Source organism: Centroberyx gerrardi, chromosome 5, assembly GCF_048128805.1.
Source record: "Centroberyx gerrardi isolate f3 chromosome 5, fCenGer3.hap1.cur.20231027, whole genome shotgun sequence".
In the NCBI taxonomy this organism is placed as follows: Eukaryota; Metazoa; Chordata; class Actinopteri; order Beryciformes; family Berycidae; genus Centroberyx; species Centroberyx gerrardi.
Window position 1 is genome coordinate 26,362,274 of NC_136001.1, and position 18,827 is coordinate 26,381,100.

At 44.5% G+C, this 18,827-nt stretch overlaps 1 protein-coding gene across 8 annotated transcripts in view; it reads left to right on the forward strand.

Annotated features, from left to right (window-relative positions):
- Positions 1-388: 388 nt before the first annotated feature.
- The window catches only part of magi1b (membrane associated guanylate kinase, WW and PDZ domain containing 1b), a 145,837-nt gene continuing 127,398 nt past the window's right edge, over positions 389-18,827 (forward strand). For all 8 annotated transcript variants that reach the window (XM_078283351.1, XM_078283355.1, XM_078283353.1 and 5 more), the window contains exon 1: positions 389-1,189. In XM_078283351.1, coding sequence (XP_078139477.1) covers positions 892-1,189 — 298 coding nt within the window. In that variant the 5' untranslated portion in view covers positions 389-891. The remainder of the gene's footprint in view (positions 1,190-18,827) is intronic.

Consider the following 18,827-nt stretch of genomic DNA (forward strand, 5'->3'; position numbering starts at 1 on the left):
AAATTAATTTATTAAAAACAAAACAGCAAGGCCAATAGAAGTTACACAGAATGAAAACAAAACATATACAAATACTGATTATTTACGCAGAATGATAAACAATAACATACAATATTAAAAATACATACTTTTGCCATCAGCTGTTGACATGGCCTCCATGCTACCCCCATTTTCCCGTCAAGACACGCCCCCTAAACGTCACATCTCGACAACTCGACTATCATTGAAAATTCCCACTTTCCAAGTCCTATTTAAACATATTACCACTTTGTTGGGACGTTCATGTTCGCGCTCATCTTGGAATCGTGAAAATTCACACAGCAAGTGAAGGCAGCACTTGAGCAGCAACACATCCTCAACGCCACAGCAGCTCACAGAGTGGGAATGAGATTCAGCAAAACACACAACAACGTTGTACCTGCTTGAAGGAGCCTGGACGGTGTCAAACCACCGACAAAGTCACCGGATACGGAAGAGGAGTCCGGTCGCCGTTAATTGGGGAAAAGAAACCCCATTCAAAGTGAGTTTGTACGAAGAACTGAGTGGATTTAATAAGCGGACACCACAGACGCGAGTGGGACCGTGGCAGATGTAAGATGACATCGATAAAGGGGATTAAACGGCAGAGATGTTAAGATGAGGAAAAACAATATCTACACACTAAGGAGTCCTTTTGAAGTCGTCGAGCGGACAGGAATGGCTTGATTTCTCCCTGCAGGACAACTGTGGGAGAAGAATACTGTCAGACGCACTCATGCTTCTGTGGAAGAGAAAGAAAGTTTGCTGCGCCTGATTCGGATACATATCTACTTTCTGAGACGCACTGCTGCTGTCTGTTCCTGAACCCGGTCGGAGAGACCACCTGTTAGGTGTCGGATTATACTGTTCACAATGTCCAAACCCGTGCTAAAGAAAAACCACTGGACCTCCAAAGTGAACGAGTGCTCCGTTTGTAAAGATGCCCGCGGTGACTTGAATGTGCCACTGCGCGGCGGCGCGGAGAACGGAGAGTTCGCCTACATCGGGCAAGTTAACGAGGATGTAGTGGTTTACAAAAGTGGGAAATTAACCGAGGGGGAATTGCTGCTGGAAGTGGAGAACCTCTCGATATCCGGATTGCCGCTGTACGACGTGCAGACAGTAATAAAGAACTGCAAAGGTCCCGTCAGGTTGAAAACTGTCAGACAAGGTAAGGACTGGAAGAGGCAGCGGCGCCCCGCAGCGTGCGCTCCGGTGATGGTAACCCCCGCCGTCACGCCAAACCTCATTCATAAAATTGGCCTTTCAATTCGCCTTGCTTTTCGGGAAAGGAACATAGCTTAGAAAAACGACTAAAGTCATTTTCTTAACCAATAGGAGCCACCCTTCAATTCGGTTTACATGCAATCCACAAAGTAGCTCTTAATATTAGTAAAATCTCAACTTTTAATATGGGTTCGTTTCTTATTCCCACAGTCTTCTGCCAAAAATACAGGGAGGTGGGAGGGGACGAGTTGTGTCAACCAATATTAAAGTTGATATTTTATTGAAATAAGTGCTGCCCGGTGAAATATATGCAATTTATCGAATTGAAGCGTGCATGTTAACAATTCAGAAAAGGTATTGAGTCATATTTTGTGAGTTAGGCTACGTAGCTGAATCGAAGAACTGATTAGCAAGGCCACGTTAAATTGTCGGATTTTTGAATGGACTTTGGCGTGAAGTTATCTGGCACGTGTCGGGGCTAGTGATGAAAACAACATAAGCGCACACACTTTGTTTATCATGCTTCCTTTTCCCTCTGTAACCTTAACCCTAGATGAAATCTGAATACTTCAGAAATGGTACCAAATGTGAGCCTATTACATTCGCCATCATCTTCCACATAACTGACATTCAACACTTAAAGTAATCGTATCTTTACAGGTGCAACATATCCCATTCCTTTTTAATGGGCTTACAAATAAAACTATAGTAATCCTGTAGTACATTTTAAAAGGATGCCATATAAATATCAAAGTAAAACTTATATAGCTACTATTATCAGAATATTCTAGGAATATCATAGTGATGATGACATAGGAGATGAAATATACCACAACTTAGGATAAGGTCACTATCAAATCACTATTGAATACCAGACACATTATATGTCCCCTTTGGAAATACACTCGACTACTAAAGAGATGGATGCTCAGCAAAGTCTGGCTCAGCCTGGGCCTTTTATGTCTGGGCCTTTTTTTTGGCAGTATCCATTAGGGCTACATCTATTGACTCCTCATATAGGCTAGCCAGAACCAAGGTTTTTTTTTTTCCAGCAGATAACAGGAACATGAACATCAGGCTAGTGTGGCCGGTCTGACCAGTTCATGGTCAGCTTGACTCAGCAAGGCCATGCAGTTTGACACTGAGCCACTCTGACAGGCTCCCAGCGTGGCAAAGCAGACTGCTGAGGGGATGCTCAGAGCCAGCCAGGGCCACAGCAACTTCCTATAGAGGCAGACAAAAGAGCAGCCACTCTTCAAGGACAATTTCACATATTTATAACCTTGTGAACACTGGCGGCAATATAGGCCAGGCCTGTTCAGGAGGTTTACCAGGCTTTTTAAAGGTGCACCGTGCAACATTTTAACATCATTCATCATTGCCATATTAATTTTGAGACATTAGTATATTTACTGCAAACAAATGAGACCATTGCCAAGAAGACTGGCAGCCTCTACCTGTGTTTTACATCATGTGCCATCAGAAAGAAATGGGAAATGTGGTCTTAATTTTGAGCAACGCTATCACTAACAATGCCACTGACTTCAGAGAGCGGCTGCCAGTCGTTTTGATCATGGTCTCATTTGTTTACAGCAGGGCTGGGCGATCGTGCAGCTGGGAGGGCCGAGAGTGCAGGTTATCATTCCAACCAAAGACTACACAAGGTGATTTCACTGATTAATTAGATTATCCTCCTCTCAGGTTGATGATTATTAATCAGTGAAACCACCTGGTGTAGTGTTGGAATGGGTTAGAATAAAACCTGCATGCTCTCGGCCCTCCAAGGGACATGATTGCTCACCCCTGGTTTACCGTAATAATACCCCTGTATTCCACTATTAATTTGTTAATGAGAAATTGATGTTTAAAAATGCTACATGTAGCACTTTTAATTTTGTTACGCACAAGTGGAAATATCTCTGCATTGCTGACTTTTACAAACGGCACTAAATTATGTATAAGCGCAAATGGGAACAAACTACTGCTGCAGTAACAGCCTTACTATGCACATAGGATATAGGCATACATCATTGTGAAGTATGACATCTTAAGTTGGTTGAAACAATACGTAGTTCTTCCAAGCACTGTATTGGTCTTGTTTCATTACCTTCAGTGTTAGCTACACACCCCCCCCCCCCCCCCCCCTCCTCCATTCCCTCTGCAGTGTGTAATGACTGTAGACAATATGAGGAAACTCAGTTCTCTCTGAGCCAATCAGCAGTCCCGGGGCTTCCTGCTCCCCTTTTCCACAACCCATCTGGGGACGGCGGGTGTCACCGCCATACAACGTCACATGATCAGATTCCATTTCCAATTTTTAATAATTCACGCTGTCTGGGAATTTCCCTCCCTAATCAGCCTTAATTGGGAAAATATGCTTGGCAACAAGGGCCATCTGTAAAATCTAAGTGACCTAATTTTACCCGGAGCTTGTGCCATTTTCACAGTTTTAATAAAGTGAGATATGAGGAGATTTATTGCCGCAGTGTATTGGCTCTCTGATATTCATGATGCCTTCTGTTGGTGCTGACCGCCAACAGTATAAAGAGACGTGTTGAAAAGTGTGATGTCGGAGCGTTTCAACACTCTCCTCAGTCAAGTTAGCGCACACACACATACGGACACACACACACACACACACACACACACACGGGGCATTTATAGTCTGAGTGCTGAGCTGATAAGAGGCTCTAACCGATACTACTGCAGAGATTGTAATGTTTGCTTAGGGTTTCATTGGGAGGTATTGTGTAAAAAAAAAAGAACAAGATTTGCACACACTGCAAAACACTCACACCCTCAGCACTGCCACCGAACCGGAGCCGTGAAATGGTCACTTTAGTCCGTATTGATCCAGGCAGAAGCTGTGGGAAAATCACTAACTGGATTATGTAATGAAGGGATGTTTCAGACAAACACACAAACAGAAACACATTCTCACTCCTGACCCTTTTCAACAAGCAGCTACTGACCTTCACACAGACAATCACCTTTTTATTGTCCTTACACAGAGTTATACTTCAGTCTTAAACTGGCCCTCGCAGAAGGAGCTGTGCCACAGTGACAGAACAGCATGCCGTGTTTCACAACAGTGTGCCGTATTTACAAACAGAAGTGCACATGTTACGATCAAATTTGTCAATCGGATAAACCCCCGGAACTTCTTTGTGGATAATCTTCACGAGAAGATGGCCTACTGCTCTACATATGCAAAGTGATCAGAGGGTAACACACACTGATGCACAAACGCACACACACACACACACACACACACACACAGGGACAAACAGAGGTTTTACTGTGAGAGCAGATTAGTGTAACTGCCTGTCATGCTCTCCCCAGTGTTTGTACACACACTGGGCGAGTTAATAGATCAGACCGGCGCTACATTTTGGTGATGCGTCACGGCTCCGCCTGTACTTGGGGGATAGAAAGTGGAAGACTGTATTGTTATCAGTGTATTTTGTTTTCATTGGAGGAGTTTGATTAGTCCATTTGAGTTTTGGGTCACTAAATTAAGTAGATTAAGAAAGACATGCCTTTAGATTATTGTGCAACCCTGTCTGAACTTGAGTGTTTGTGATATATGGAAAAATGAAGGTTAATAGGTCAGCCTTCATGCCGCCTCAGTCTCCCTCCCTCAAAGAATCCACTGGCCAAGCAGCCACCCACTCGATAGCTAGATGGCAAGCTAGCAGTACACTGCTAATGTTTCTGAGAACCAGAGATTGGGATTTTGACACTTGCTGGAGGTGCAATCCACAACACAGCAACTTTTAGGCATGTTTCTCAATCTGTTTAAACAATGTGGTATGGTCTCAAAGCTCACTAACATATATGGACAATACTCTTCAATCTGGACTTTTGTATTCTTTCGCCCAAAAGAGATTTTTGTTGTAGGATGTGTGTGTGTGTGTGTGCTCTTCTATGTCCTTACAAGGATAGACATCTGATAAATGATGAAAATCCTACATAGTGAGGACATTTTGCCAGTCCTCACTTCTTTAACGGGACCATTTTAGGATCAGGGCTTGGGTTTAGGGTTAAGATTAGAATTAGTCATGTAGTGGTGAGGGTTAAGGTTAGAGAACGAATGTAGCCAATGAAGGTCTTCACAAGTATAGCAATACAAACGTGTGTGTATGCATGTGTGTGTTTATGGACATGAAAAACGGCACCCCGGCCCGGAGTTCAGGGTTTCCCCAGCAGGTATGTTGTGTCAGCCCTGCTTTATCCCATGCAGACTAATCACGGATGGGGGATTCTGGGAATGTATGAGAGAGACTTCGAAAAATGCACTTGAACAGGCACTTTTCTCAGTCACTCTTTATGCAGAAGAAGAGAGCCAGGCTTGTTCACTTGCAGAGCGCCAGTGTGTGTGTGTCTTTTTTTTTTTTTTTTTGTCCTAGCTGCATCATATTGTGGAGCTGGTGTGATGAACGATGCCTTCTCGCCGGGTCTGGACTCCGCTGTAAATTTCTGCAAGCAGAAAGTGTTCTCTCTTTCGTACGGCAGCGCGAGTTGCTAACTAGGCCTCTCCCGCTCAAATTTACAGCGCTGTATTACTGTATTAACTCCAGGCTCCGTGTGTATGTGTGTCAGGGAGACGGAGAGTGTGAGAGTGAGTGTTTCTGGCAAGCGTTGCATATGGAAGTGTTTATTTCCTCTCTCTCAGCAGGAAGTCGGACACCCCTCCTCACCCCCCGCCCTTCTCCTACCTTTGTATTCTCTGACAGCAGTGGAACGACTTCACTTCCTCTCCTAGCCTGGTTTTAGGAAAGATCTCTGGCTTCAATTTGAGGGTGTGTATGTGAGTGTGTGTGTGTGTGTGTGTGTGTGTGTGTGTGTGTGTGTGAGAGAGAGAAAGAGAGAGAGGCAGAGATAGAATTCACATGTGTATAGTGTAAGCAGTGTGCTTGCTTTAAGTTTTATTTGTGTGTGTGTGTGTGTGTGTGTGTGTGTGTGTCTCTGTGCCCAGCTTATGCACTGTATTTAAATACACTGGAGGGACACCCAGTTACCAACTAAATAGACCATGAAATGTTGTTGTCTCACTAATGCGGTGCTTTTTTGTGATTCCACTAAAGAGGCATACAGACACACACACACACACACACACACTCTCTTCCTCCTGTTCATTGCAGGATCGTCTTTCTCTTCCTGATTAGCTCAAGTGCAGCCTGTTGTATCGAGCGTGAATGGGGATCGGTCACACTTGGCACTTGCAGTTACACACTCTGTCAGAGGAAGAGAAAGGCCAACTAATTTACAATGGAGAGTTTAGTGGGGCGGGGAGGCAGAGCGGACCGTCACATCCCAGCTCCCCTTCCTTTCACTTGAAGACCGCTCTTGTCCATTCTCCTCACATGGTTAACAAGGTTTTTAAGGATAGGATCAGATAAACCTGTAGCAATTTAACATCAATGAATTATTACCACATATCACCCTAAACAAATGAGACCCTGGCAGAGAAGATGGGCAGCCTCTACCGGCCTCTACGCCGCATTTTACGTTGTGTGCCACTGGATCTGATTTAGCAGAAAAATTGCTGTATTGCTTTATGGCACAAAGAACAGTAAGAGGGCCGCTGTTGTTCCTGTGCAAACAGAGCTGAAGCTGTCAGAGTTTATCGCAATCACGTCTTGCAAATGACAGCCTTAAATCACTCATACACACATACGCTGTTAGTTCAGGAACGCATCGAGATTTAGGTCAGGTCAGGTTTCTCAATTAGATGCCACACAAAAGTTTGGAGCCCTAAAAGTTCTATTATTAGAATGAAATGTCCATTGAAATGTCACCGAACAGCAGAACCAAAGAGACACAACCTGTTCTCCAGGTCTGTGCATTGTCTAACAGGTGCACATTTCCCTATCGCAACTGTGTCACTTGAACTACATCACTCAGGTTGAATTGCTTTTTATGTGAACGGCCATCATTATGGCCTCCATTGGCAATTTAAGCTTCTATATAGGTTTCTATGGCAATTGTTGCTGTTGGCCTGGTAACAAGGTTATCAAGGAAGTGGATAAAGAGATCATAATGTGGTCGCAAGCTGTGTTCAAGGCTATTGCGTTTTCATAACACATTGTGCCCTTGTGAACCATTCAAAACCAGTCTAATTCTGAACCAATGCTAAGAAAATCTGTCAACAGTCTGTTCCCTCAATGGTCAACCCTTAAGGATACGCAGGGCAAAGTAATTTGTTCCACATTTTGCTTTCTTTACCCTGTCAGATGATGAAACGGCGAGTCCTTTTTGAGTGTCGGAACACACAAATCATCCCCAAGCTGAATATCTGGTCGTCTCGGTTTCAGTTCCCAAAGTGTCCGTTAACCCACCCAAAGCGTAGGATGACTTGACAAATCTACTCACAAGGCCTCCGCTTATTCCCGCACTGTCAGTCCGGCTGTCTGGTTAGCATAATCCCCCGGCTGGGAGGTACGGCGATGCTCAACGTTAGCGTCATTAGCCTACAACCCCAGAGCAGCTACACATTTTAATCAAAGGCTTTTTTACGGAGCGTTAAGATGCTGAAAATAAGCGTGTTGTTTCAGCCACTACGGCTTTTTAGCATCAAGCTTTTTTTTTTTCTCGGGTTTAGTGCATCGCATTTGTCATTCAACCTAAGAATGACTAGCTATAGCAAGTAGTACTGAACACGAATGCTGCGAAATTTAAATGCAGTAGCTGTGGCTGTGTGCTGAAATGTTGTACCAGGGTAGAAGACCCCGACCCACTGTCACATCAGAGTTCGCTTAAGCTTCATACTCACTCTGCCATCCTTCATTGTGCACAGTCTTTACAGTCTTTGAGCGTAGGCAGCTCTGTTCCTTGTCCTGTGTTAAGTCAGGAATGGGATCATATGCATGCCTGGAGATAGCAGCGGTGTGTGTGTGTGTGTGTGTGTGTGCGTGCGTGCGTCTGTTGGTGTGTGTCTGTTGGTGTGTGTGCGTGTGCCACACAGGCTGACGTGGCCAAGTCTTCTGTCAGCTCTGCTGCTGTTAAACTCAGATGAGATGTGCTTCTGCCTCCAGCGGGCACAAAGCAACCAGGAAGCAAAGTGATGGGAGTGGGAGAGGCTGTAGGCATTATTAATATGGCAGACTAGGCCTAGCTGCATGGAGATATGACTGAGGAAAAAGTGCTCCTTGCTGCCAGTGCCTTGAAAATGTCAGAAAGTTTTGTATCTTAATTCAGCTGCTGTCTCTACAGAAGGAAACATAGCATAGTGCTTTTACATCCGTAGTTCCATCTCATCTTTCTGGAATGTTCTTCGTAGCATATTGAAGAGATTGAAGAGAAAACCTAAAGACAAAGGCTTACGTAGAGTTAATTTAATTTGTTGTCATTAAAGCTAATTGTGGGCTTGGTTTCTTTCTTGTTTGCGGTTGCACCCAGAAAATCTGTCTGTACGTTATCTCTCAGGCTCCTGGAGATACCGGTGTTTGTTTTATTTCCCCTTTAGAATTTTCTCTTTTTTTCGTTTCTTTACCTTTAATTATGTTCTGGCCGGGGCCCCAGGGTCTGATTACACAAATCCCATTAATGTAAAGTTCATCGGAAGCTTACTCACACACATGTGCGCACACACACACACACACACACACAGGCACACAGGCACACAGACAAAACAAGGGGGTATCTATGGGTTTAGATTAAGAGGATTTAGACATGAGTCTGTTGTCTGTCGCAGCAAGCAGACAACACACACACACACACGCACACACACAAACTCCTGCCAATGGCAATTATGTGGCACACAACAATGGCCTCGCCGAGCCACACGGCCCTGCTCCTCCTCCTCCTTTTCCTCCTCCTCGTCATCTTTTCTCCCTCTATTCATCTCGTCTCCGCTCTTTATCTCTCCCCTCTCAAGTCTTCATCTATTCTCTCTGCGCTCTTTGTCATGTGAATATGGGAGTTGTGACGGCTCTCATTAAGGGGCAGCCCATTCTGAACCGGGTTCAGGCAGAGCACCCCCCCCCCACCCCCACCCCCTTCTCTGCTTAAGTCTCCTAATGAAAAGAATCTTCCAGCAGGTCACTTCACGGCAGTTATGGATGACAGTGTGTGTCGAAGCGTTGAGGACTGCTTTCTGTGGGTGGTAGTCACTATCAAGGGAGAGGCTGGGGGCTGGGGGCTGGGGGCTGGGGGCTGGGGGGGGCGGGGGGAAGAGCACCAGATTTGGAGAAGGGGAGACAGATTGGCAGCATGTGTTAGTGTTTATGTGTAGGAAATGACAAACTCAATGTTGGTGGTGCTCTTCCAGGAAGTGTTTTACTAATTGATGTGTTTATAGTCAATCAGGCATTATCGCACTCACTCTGAGGCCCCTTGACATTTACTCCCTGCACATGTCAGTAATGAATCGAAATTTGCTATTAGTTTAGGAGCCTAGCTGTCACTGCAAATAACCTGGAAAGGAATGATAGTGTTTGTGAAATGTTTGTGTGTAATCTATATGTCTTCTCGTGTCCGCATCATGTTGTGTGTGTGTGCATGGTGTGCGCACAGTGAAGGAGGCGCCTCCAGCTCTGGTATCTGGAAATATAGGTCTGTGTGATGGAGACCAGCGCTTGAACCGGCTTTGATTGCGAAAGCATGTGTGCCCCGCGGTTAGCTGGAAAGTGTCAGGGCACCAAATGACTTTGGTAATCTGTTGCGATGGCAGGAGGGATGTGGCTATGTCATCGGCATCGCAGGTGGCCTCCCAGTGCTGATGGATGCTCAGTAATAACTGGTTAGCAGCTAAGGGCCAAGTGATACAGTGTGTAACGGTTATCAGAGCTAACCTGAGTCCGAACGCCTAGTGCTCTGCGAGGACTCTGCATCCAATACACTTGTGCGTTCCCTAAAGCCGGGCACACACTACATGAATCTCTCTACCGCTCACATTCAACAACCTTCTTTCCTGTAGTTTCTTGCCTCACCCATTTTAGTGATGTGCACACAGAATTTTACATATCTCACACTACAAGAGTGTTGCAGACAAAATCAAACATGTTTGAAAACCTTGGGATGTCTGAGACAGCTCAAAGACCGGGTGAGACTGCTTCTCTGACCCGCTCAAACTTAATGACTTTCGGTGATGGCTGCATGCACTGATGGCTGAGTCGGTTGTGACATGGACATTTTGTCTCGGATCTCAGAAACTTGTCTGGGACAGCTAAATTAGGCTTCAACTCGTGTAGTGTGTGCCCGGCTTAACCAACTTTTGAAAGAGTTTATGTTAAAGGATAAGGCTGGTGTTTTTTAATGCATTGCTTACCGTCAACAAATCCTATGAAAATAACAAAATCAACAATGCGTTTGCTCTGCTCCCGTTACTTTCTGACTTCCCACGTTCCGTTTTTAGCCGTCAACCTGGAAGTCATTGGCTCCAATTATAAGCTAAAAACCTTGAAATACAGCTCACAAAGACATAGTTTACATTTAAAAAATCGCTAACTGTTACCATGAAAAGTCAGACTGTTGTAGTTATTACCAAATCAAATTCAAATGGGAACAAATTCTTCATCACGCCGGGGACTATTTTCGGTGCTATGGAACTACTTTCCTGAGATCGCAAAGTGTTTACAGCCGGCTTATTAAGTTGTTTGAGGAGAAAGTCGGCTGGCCTGGTGCATCGTGATGATGAAATATGTTGCCCAGAGCAACGGCATGGCTCTTTGACGTGTTTTTAATAGTTTTTTTAATACAATGGAGTTCTATGGCTGCTGGGACATGAGGCTTCATTGGGCACCGGCTGCATGGACGAGACTAAAAAACACCAGCCTTATCCTTTAACTAATTTCTATGATTTAAACCTCTTCACTTCTCTGTTTGCTCTTCAGGTGAGAAGCAAAGTAAAAGCTCCAACAAGGCAAAAGGACAGATAACTCTGAATACAGATTAGATTAGTTTTGTACACCCGTAGTGAAATAGTAGTTTTCCCCAAAGCATGTCTCCGAGCAAGTCCAGCCTTGCTCTGGTTCTTTTATCAGCCTTTAGGGGCCAAGTACTGGCTGTGAACATGGAGGCAGACTCACTGCTTCATCAACACCTCTCTAATGACTGTTTAAGAGCGAGACCGCTAGTGTGGACCAGACGCGAGTCAAATAGTTTTTGTAAATTATTCCTCACATCTTTTTTTTTTTTTACCCTCTGGGCATACTAAATGGGCTTGGGCACACAGCACAATACAATGACGGCCAGAGAGCTTAGACTGTCAGTTATAGTCAGGCTATTTTTCTGCGATTAACAACTTGTCTGACACTATCCACATTGTCATGACGTGGTTAATAAGTAGAATACAAGTCAAAAGAAACAAAGCTAAGGAAAAATGCTAAGAATAATTTGTAAATGCCATCTGATCCAAGACTGATGTGGACACGCACAGCCAGGGTTGCCTGCTCGGATAACCGTGGTAGCACCAAGCACCATGGTAGCACAAAGTTATGCTTTCCCACTGTGTGTGTGTGGGTGTGTGGGTGTGTGGGCGTATGTGGGTGTTTCATAATGGAACATAAAGGTCAGTACACATATGAAAACCACAGTAGACAGAGTTTTTCCTCATTTTTCACAGCCATAATCAATCTGTACAGTCGTTAGTCATTGCTATATACAATAACATGCCACAGGCCTCATCTAACCAATCCAGTGAGTAAAATGTAAAAGCTTACTGATAGGATCTTAATTAGACAAGCAGAGACTAATTAGCAAAGACAGAAAAATGATTGAGTCTTAATTAAGAGGTCACTGGTGACGGATGAAGTGTCTGAGTGTCCGTCTTCTCTCTCCACGGTTGGCATTAGCGGAGGACGCTAATGGCTAGTCTCCTGACGTGATTGACAGCGATGAAGTGGCCTGTTTCCGTGGCAACTCCAGCACACCCCATAGGTCAGGTCAGCGCTGGCAGCTGACCCACCCTATTCTCTTATGTTCCTTCAATGTATTCAAATGGAGAGCATGATCTGAACCACAAACGCACATTAAACAAAGACTAAATACAAATACATCCCTTATCAGATATTTCTGTAACAATACATATATTAAGGAACGATGTCGGGGTAAAAAGCCAAAACAATAACTGGCATTAAGCATCAGTTGTGGCGGGGCTTGGTCACATTTCCGATAATAGACCTAGGGTTTGAGCTTGGAGGCTTTATTGTTCAAAACCTAAAAGAAAGACTGATATTTTGTGACCCCTGCCTCACTCTTTTTTCCCTTTTTTTTCAGTCAGTCAGGGGTGAGACATTCATTCCTTTATACCCATCAAACGTTCTCACATTTTATAGCACTTGAGAAAATCACTTTCTACAAATCATGTCTGTTCTTTATTGAGCGTTATCTAATTAATTGAAGGAAGTAAAAGTTCTATTATTATGACAATTTATCAGTGAATCTTCATGCCTTGGCTGCTAATTTTCCCACAATTCCCACAATCTCCTCTTCTTGTATTAAGAAGGAACTATATGTCATCGCCGCGACTTTGCCTTGAGACTGTGCAGAATCAGAACTTTGTGGTGCCTCCATTCCAAGTTCCTTAATTCTCTCTCTCTCTCTCTCTCTCTCTCTCTCTCTCTCTCTCTCTCTCTCTCTCATTTTGCCATATGCCCCACACGTACCCTTCCTGAGTGAATTTGACATCGAGTCAAATCCACTTAAGATCTTGCACTTGCTCCAAGAGCAGTTGGTATAAATTAGCTTCGATGCGGTATTCTGATGAAAAGTGAGCTTACAAGAAGAAGCACCATTTGAGTGGGGAGTCCATTTGCCTCTATAATTCAGGAGCCCCCAACTATATGACAAACTAACCAAACTTAGGCTGCACTATCAATACACACGGTCCATCCAGGCGAAGTACAGCTATTGTTGCCATCAATCTGTCTTCATGCCTTGTAGCAGTACAAAATTGTGGATATATTTTACAATCTGCTGACAGTAGAGAGGCTTATTGGGTCCCATCTCATCTAGGTAAGATCATGACAGCACAACAAAATTAAAGTTACTCATTGGCGTCTGTAACAAAAAAAACACTATAATATTCGTATAAAATTCCTATCGGGACTTTGTGTGTCTGTAGAACTGCAATAGTGAGTTATGCAGTGACCATATGTCACTTAATGGTATTTTTAATCTTCTGTGGTATCACTACAATATTCCTATAAGAGCTTATAGTTTTGTCGAGGTGTTTGTATAGTATCCTTCTCAAATGTATTATAGGATTAATGCAGTTGTTTTTCGTGAGGGTGTTTTGCCCGTTTAGCCTCTGAGTGTATCTGATACCCATATGGAAATTGCAACAGACAGTAGGATTATGACTTGACACAGGCCCTCCAGGACTTGTCATCACGCCTGTATTTGCAGTATATCCAATGACTGCTAAGCAGCACGCTGACTGACTGTCGCTGGTCTTTACAGAGGCCGTGTGAAGTTGAGGCTTACCGCACATTGCATGCTGTTGATGCTATTCTCAGCCCTTTCATGTGGGCATGTGTTTTTTAGCTGCGTGTTGGGTCAAATGAGCATGGGATTCTGTGGGCTGGGTCTGTAATTCCATTTGTCACTTGGTAATGCAGCACTCCTATCGCTGGAGCTCACTCGGATTCTCTCTCTCTCACACACACACACACACACACACACACATGCAGGGTTAAAGATACATACCCTTAGGATAAATATGTAAGCTTAATGCATACAGAGACTGCATTGGTTTGTATGCAGGGGTATTGTCTCACACACATACATGCGTATGGTGATACTGTTTCACTGCACCCTGTACTGCTCAGGAATGCTCTGTTTACATAGCTGGGATTTAGAGTCGGTCGGGCCAGATCAGTGTGTTTGTCTCTCTCAGGTGTCTGCTGTGTGTCACTGACAGGTTTTTATAGGCCCCGGTATGGCTCACACTCCGCCAAATGTTAGGCTACACTTCTGCAGCTCGTCTAGTTTTTCCTCTCCCTGGTTTTATAAGAGGACGTCACGGCGTACGGACTCCAGGGAAGTTTAGAGCGATCATTGAAATGTACTTCAGTATTAATATCATTCATTTTTGCAGTAAACTTTGGGGAAAAGCTGGCAGCAGGCTCTATCGAAAAAAAAAAGTTTTTGTACTGAATTTTTCACCTGGCCCGCTATTAGTTTGTCTGAAACGGTGCCATTGTGATGAATGCACACCCTCATCATATATATTCTGACTTCCCAGCCTTATACTTACCCACCTGACTTCATTTGTCAGTGGTGGAGATAAGATTGGGCTGGTTTATACAAGTGCGACTTGCATTCCCGCAGATAGCCTATCAAATTAGACTCCGTGCCGCGAATGAGGGCCACACTGATTGTCAAACAGAATTCATCTTTTCTTCCCTGCTCTGGAATTGAATCTCCCTAGCCAAGCGCATCATTGTAAAAGCAATATGCAACATCAGCACGCCTTTTTATAGGATCTCTCTCTCAGACCCCCACCCCGCCTCCTCCCACTGATGTCCCCACTCGATGCACCTCGCCGTGAAATGACAGTTCCTATACCCGTGATGTATTGCACCAATCTGTTTAACACATTGAGAATCACCTATTTTCCTAAAGACTCATCGGCGCAAACAGGCAGAGGATTGCCGCCGAACACAGGCGTTCCTCCATGTCCTCAAGCTCTACTGGGCTCCAGAGCTCATAAATTAGACAAGGAATCTAATTTCCCTGTGGGGCTCTTAGGCTCCGAGTGCACATAGACACACTCTGTTTTTTTTCAGGGGCGCTTGATTTCTATTCCTCTTGATGTAAATGGGCTGATAAGGGGACAGTCGGAACTGGATTGTGGCCTAGTTGCTTGCTGAGTCACTCTGGACAAGCGCACTCTTTCTGTCACGCTGACTGCAGAGTTATAGCTGAGGACATGCCAGGCCTGCTTGGTGGAGTCGTGTCCTAATGACTGGAGATACTGTTGTTGTGAGAGGGGAGTTTATTACAAGTGGTGAATTGAGGTCCCAAGACTCTTCAGGGTCATAGAAGGTACCATGCACTTTTGAACAATGTTATCACAGAAAACAGCTGGGAAACTGGAGTGAGAATTGAGTGTGATAAGCAGAGTCATTTTCAGCATTGTCACGTCACTGAGCTCCGCTGTTGAAGTCTTTTCTCCTTTTTGAAGGGAATTTTGTTGTTCTTCAGCTCTGTTGCACATTCTTTTTTCACTATCTCTGACTCTCCCATATGCTCCCTCCCTAATTCCTGTGTGTGTGTGCGTGTGTGTGTGTCACTTCCTCCATCCATTGTGTCCTTTCCGTCCACCGTTCTCTTTGTTCTGGTTGACATTTAGAGGGGATCTGACATTTTCTCTTTGTCCTGCCCTGCATGGTTAGAGGTCGGGACACTGTCATGGATTATAGAGCGGGCCGGGCATTTCGCACCACCTCAGGTCCCGATGTAATGAAACATGCGGTAGGGGCGTGTTCCATTCTCAGTGTTTAAACACAAACAGGCCAATGAGAAAGGTGCGGACTCGGTGATTGACAGCCCGCATACTGGTGCCTCTGCTCATCGCGGTCTCATCTGACACCCGACTCCTGCCGACAGTTTGGCGGTTTGGAGAGAGATTGATTTATTTTTTTCATATTCACTTCTCACTTCTACTTAATACACAGTGAGCCTCATTGTTCAATATTGCCTCGTGTTCAGAACCTGAACTGACAAACCAGTGTTGACTTTATTAAAACCCTGAAACCTGCATGCCAAGTGCCAAGTTTCAGTGCTCCCTGACTTGGAGTTGTGAGATTATTGGTTGGAAATATGAATGCATCCCATTAAAATTCTTTTTAAATACTGCTTGATAAAGAGAATTTGCGGTCCCTCCTTTTCGGATATGCACTGAAAAGGAGCAAAGTATGTAAGTCCAATAGGAACCTAGTGAGACTCCACCCATGGTGCTAGTGAGCTGGTGTGTTTATTAGCCTCCATGCAGCCCCAGCCGGTTTACTGCGTCCTTAGCAGGAATGGTTGGAATCCTACCCAGCCAGTCGGGGCTGTTTCCCTGTTCTTCATCACACCGTCTCTGGCTCGCTGTCGGTTAGTGGTCCAGGCACATGCCAGAGTCAGGCATGCTTCCTGAGTTATTCACAACAGAAGTGGGACACTCAGAAGAATGCGTCAACACAGAGGTGGAAGACATCGTGGTTTGAGTTCAGTCGTCTTCAGCCTCATGAATCGTTACAGCCATAGCAGCGCTCAGACTTGCTCAGTAGTGCAGAACAGCGTTTCTTAATTTGTAGGTTGGGACCCAAAATGACACATGGGTTTATCCCTCAGTGTGGGTTCCAGGCAAATAAAAAGCTGCACAACTCCTCGTGTAAAGATTCAAATATTTATGTACCATTGTGGAGCGTTTCTGCCCCTAAACAGAAATTGCCCATTCTGGCGCCAGTGTGCGCTGTGGGAACACCTAAAATGACAGTCATCTCATCAACCAGTCTTCCTGTGTGTGTGTGTGTGTGTGTGTGTGTGTGTGTGAGCGATATGTGTGAAGGCACCTGTTCCCATAGCTGAGCCAGTCAGACAGGTTAGGGTGAAACTGCAGCATACCTCCACTGCACCTGTCAGCAGGTGGAATGGGCGGTGCAGAATGCATCACATGGGTGGGATAAAGATCAGAGGCCCCAGGGTTTCCATGAAGACGTGGCCACACCCGCACCAGCCCCTGTTTTTTTTTTATTGCGCTCTTGTTTCCTCACTGGTAAACACAAATTCCCAAGGGCCACTTAAACCTCGCTGAACTTATATTTAAAGTGTTTTTGGCCCACCTCAAAGCATCAGACTCTAAATCAGAAAGCCATATCCACGGTAGACAGCAATTAAAAAAGATTGATTATCTATCCAGCCACAGTTTGGGTCGATCTATCTTTACCCTGGTTAAATACTGTACTTAAGCACCCTCCATCCCTCCACTCTTATCCTCTCTCTCTGTCCGTCTTGAGAGTGTAAACATGACGTCTGAGGTGATTGGAGTCAGGTGGCCTTTTGGTTGCCACGGCAACGGGGCCCTAAATCCCGAGGCTCCGACCGTCTCCAGGGGTTTGACTGATTACTAAATAAAATCTCCCTGCACACACACACACACACAGACACTCACACAGACTTGGAAAGCGGTAGATAAACAGTGGTGGGGAGTGAAGAGCGGAGAGGAGAAGCTTTTAGTCTCATGATGTTGCAGGCAGATAACTTTGTTTGGCTGTCTGTGTGTGGACAGACCACATTCCTCCCGTCTCTCTGCACAAACAGCTAGGTACAACAGCGTCGTTGTCCACATCTGGTCATAGTTGAGCCTCCGCCGCACATTGGCAGTTGGACACTTGTGTTATTTCGTAAGAGAATGGCATGAAATCAGTACAGACTTTGTTGAACTCTCATTCACTTTCTGTTTACGAATCAAACCGATTTGCTTTTCGACGAGTAGATTCATAGTACGATAAGTTATGAACGGGGGCACAGTGGAGGGTAAATCCACCTAAACTGGCTTGTCTGAAGAATGGTACATGTGTTGTTAATTAAAAAATTGTCAAATAAATTAAATCAATCAATCGAATTTAGTTTACCCACCTTTTATATATGTGTAATGGAGCTTATATCACCTTTTTAGGGTGACATAAATCTTAATGAGGTAAAGTCATAGTGTACATCATAGTAAGTAGTGTTAAACTGATGTGAGTTATATGAAGAGTGGGTCTTTACAGGAAATAAGCAGAAATTAATGCTTTTCTGAATAGATTTTTGTTGATATTGGTGGTTACCTTATGATGACTGGAGTTCATAGTTTACTTTCTTATTTACCTCTACACCCAGATATTTCGGAGTCCTGCCTCCACTCTACTCAGTAGTGAATGGGAATGTGCGGTTTTAGCAGTAAGCTCTAGGAAGAGTCATCGGTGCTCTGCATCACCTTTCTCCCCCACAGGCTTGCCCTGCCAGATAAGCTAGGCTGGCTCCTCTTCAGGCCCGCAGCTTCTACTAATCTATGGCACAGAGAGGAGAGAGGGCCAAGGGATTAGCATGACAAACTGTCTGATGACGACTTACTTCAGTCATAATACATGTGGGAATATTTCATCAAGCATTAGCAAAAGGTATTATAGTCACCGAAGCTACTACTGCTCTCATTTGTGAATTTCATAATGGGGGGGATACACAAAGACAAGCATAGCGTATACACTCTGAACTCCCAAGTGTGTGCGGTATGTAAGCGAATGCGAGTGAGTTTACTTGAAGGAATTGAAAGGCAGCAGTCAAACACGGGGAGGTAGCATTAATGTTTCCACAGGAAAATCTTTGCTGGGAAGTGGGTTATATTTGAATGCAGTTTTAAACAAATGATGTCATAGCTTTGTACACCATTGTAAAAGGGAGCAGAGGAAAAATGTGTTGCTTTGTTCTCCAAGTATCACATCCAGACTCTTGGGTTGCATGCACGTGCGTGTGTGTGTGTGTGTGTGTGTGTGTGCATGCTGGCAAGTGTGCACTGGCATACATGCTTGTGAATGCTGTATGTGTGGTCTAAATACAGCTCATGACTGCTGCCCAAATAATCATATGCCAAAAGGCACAAGCAAGGT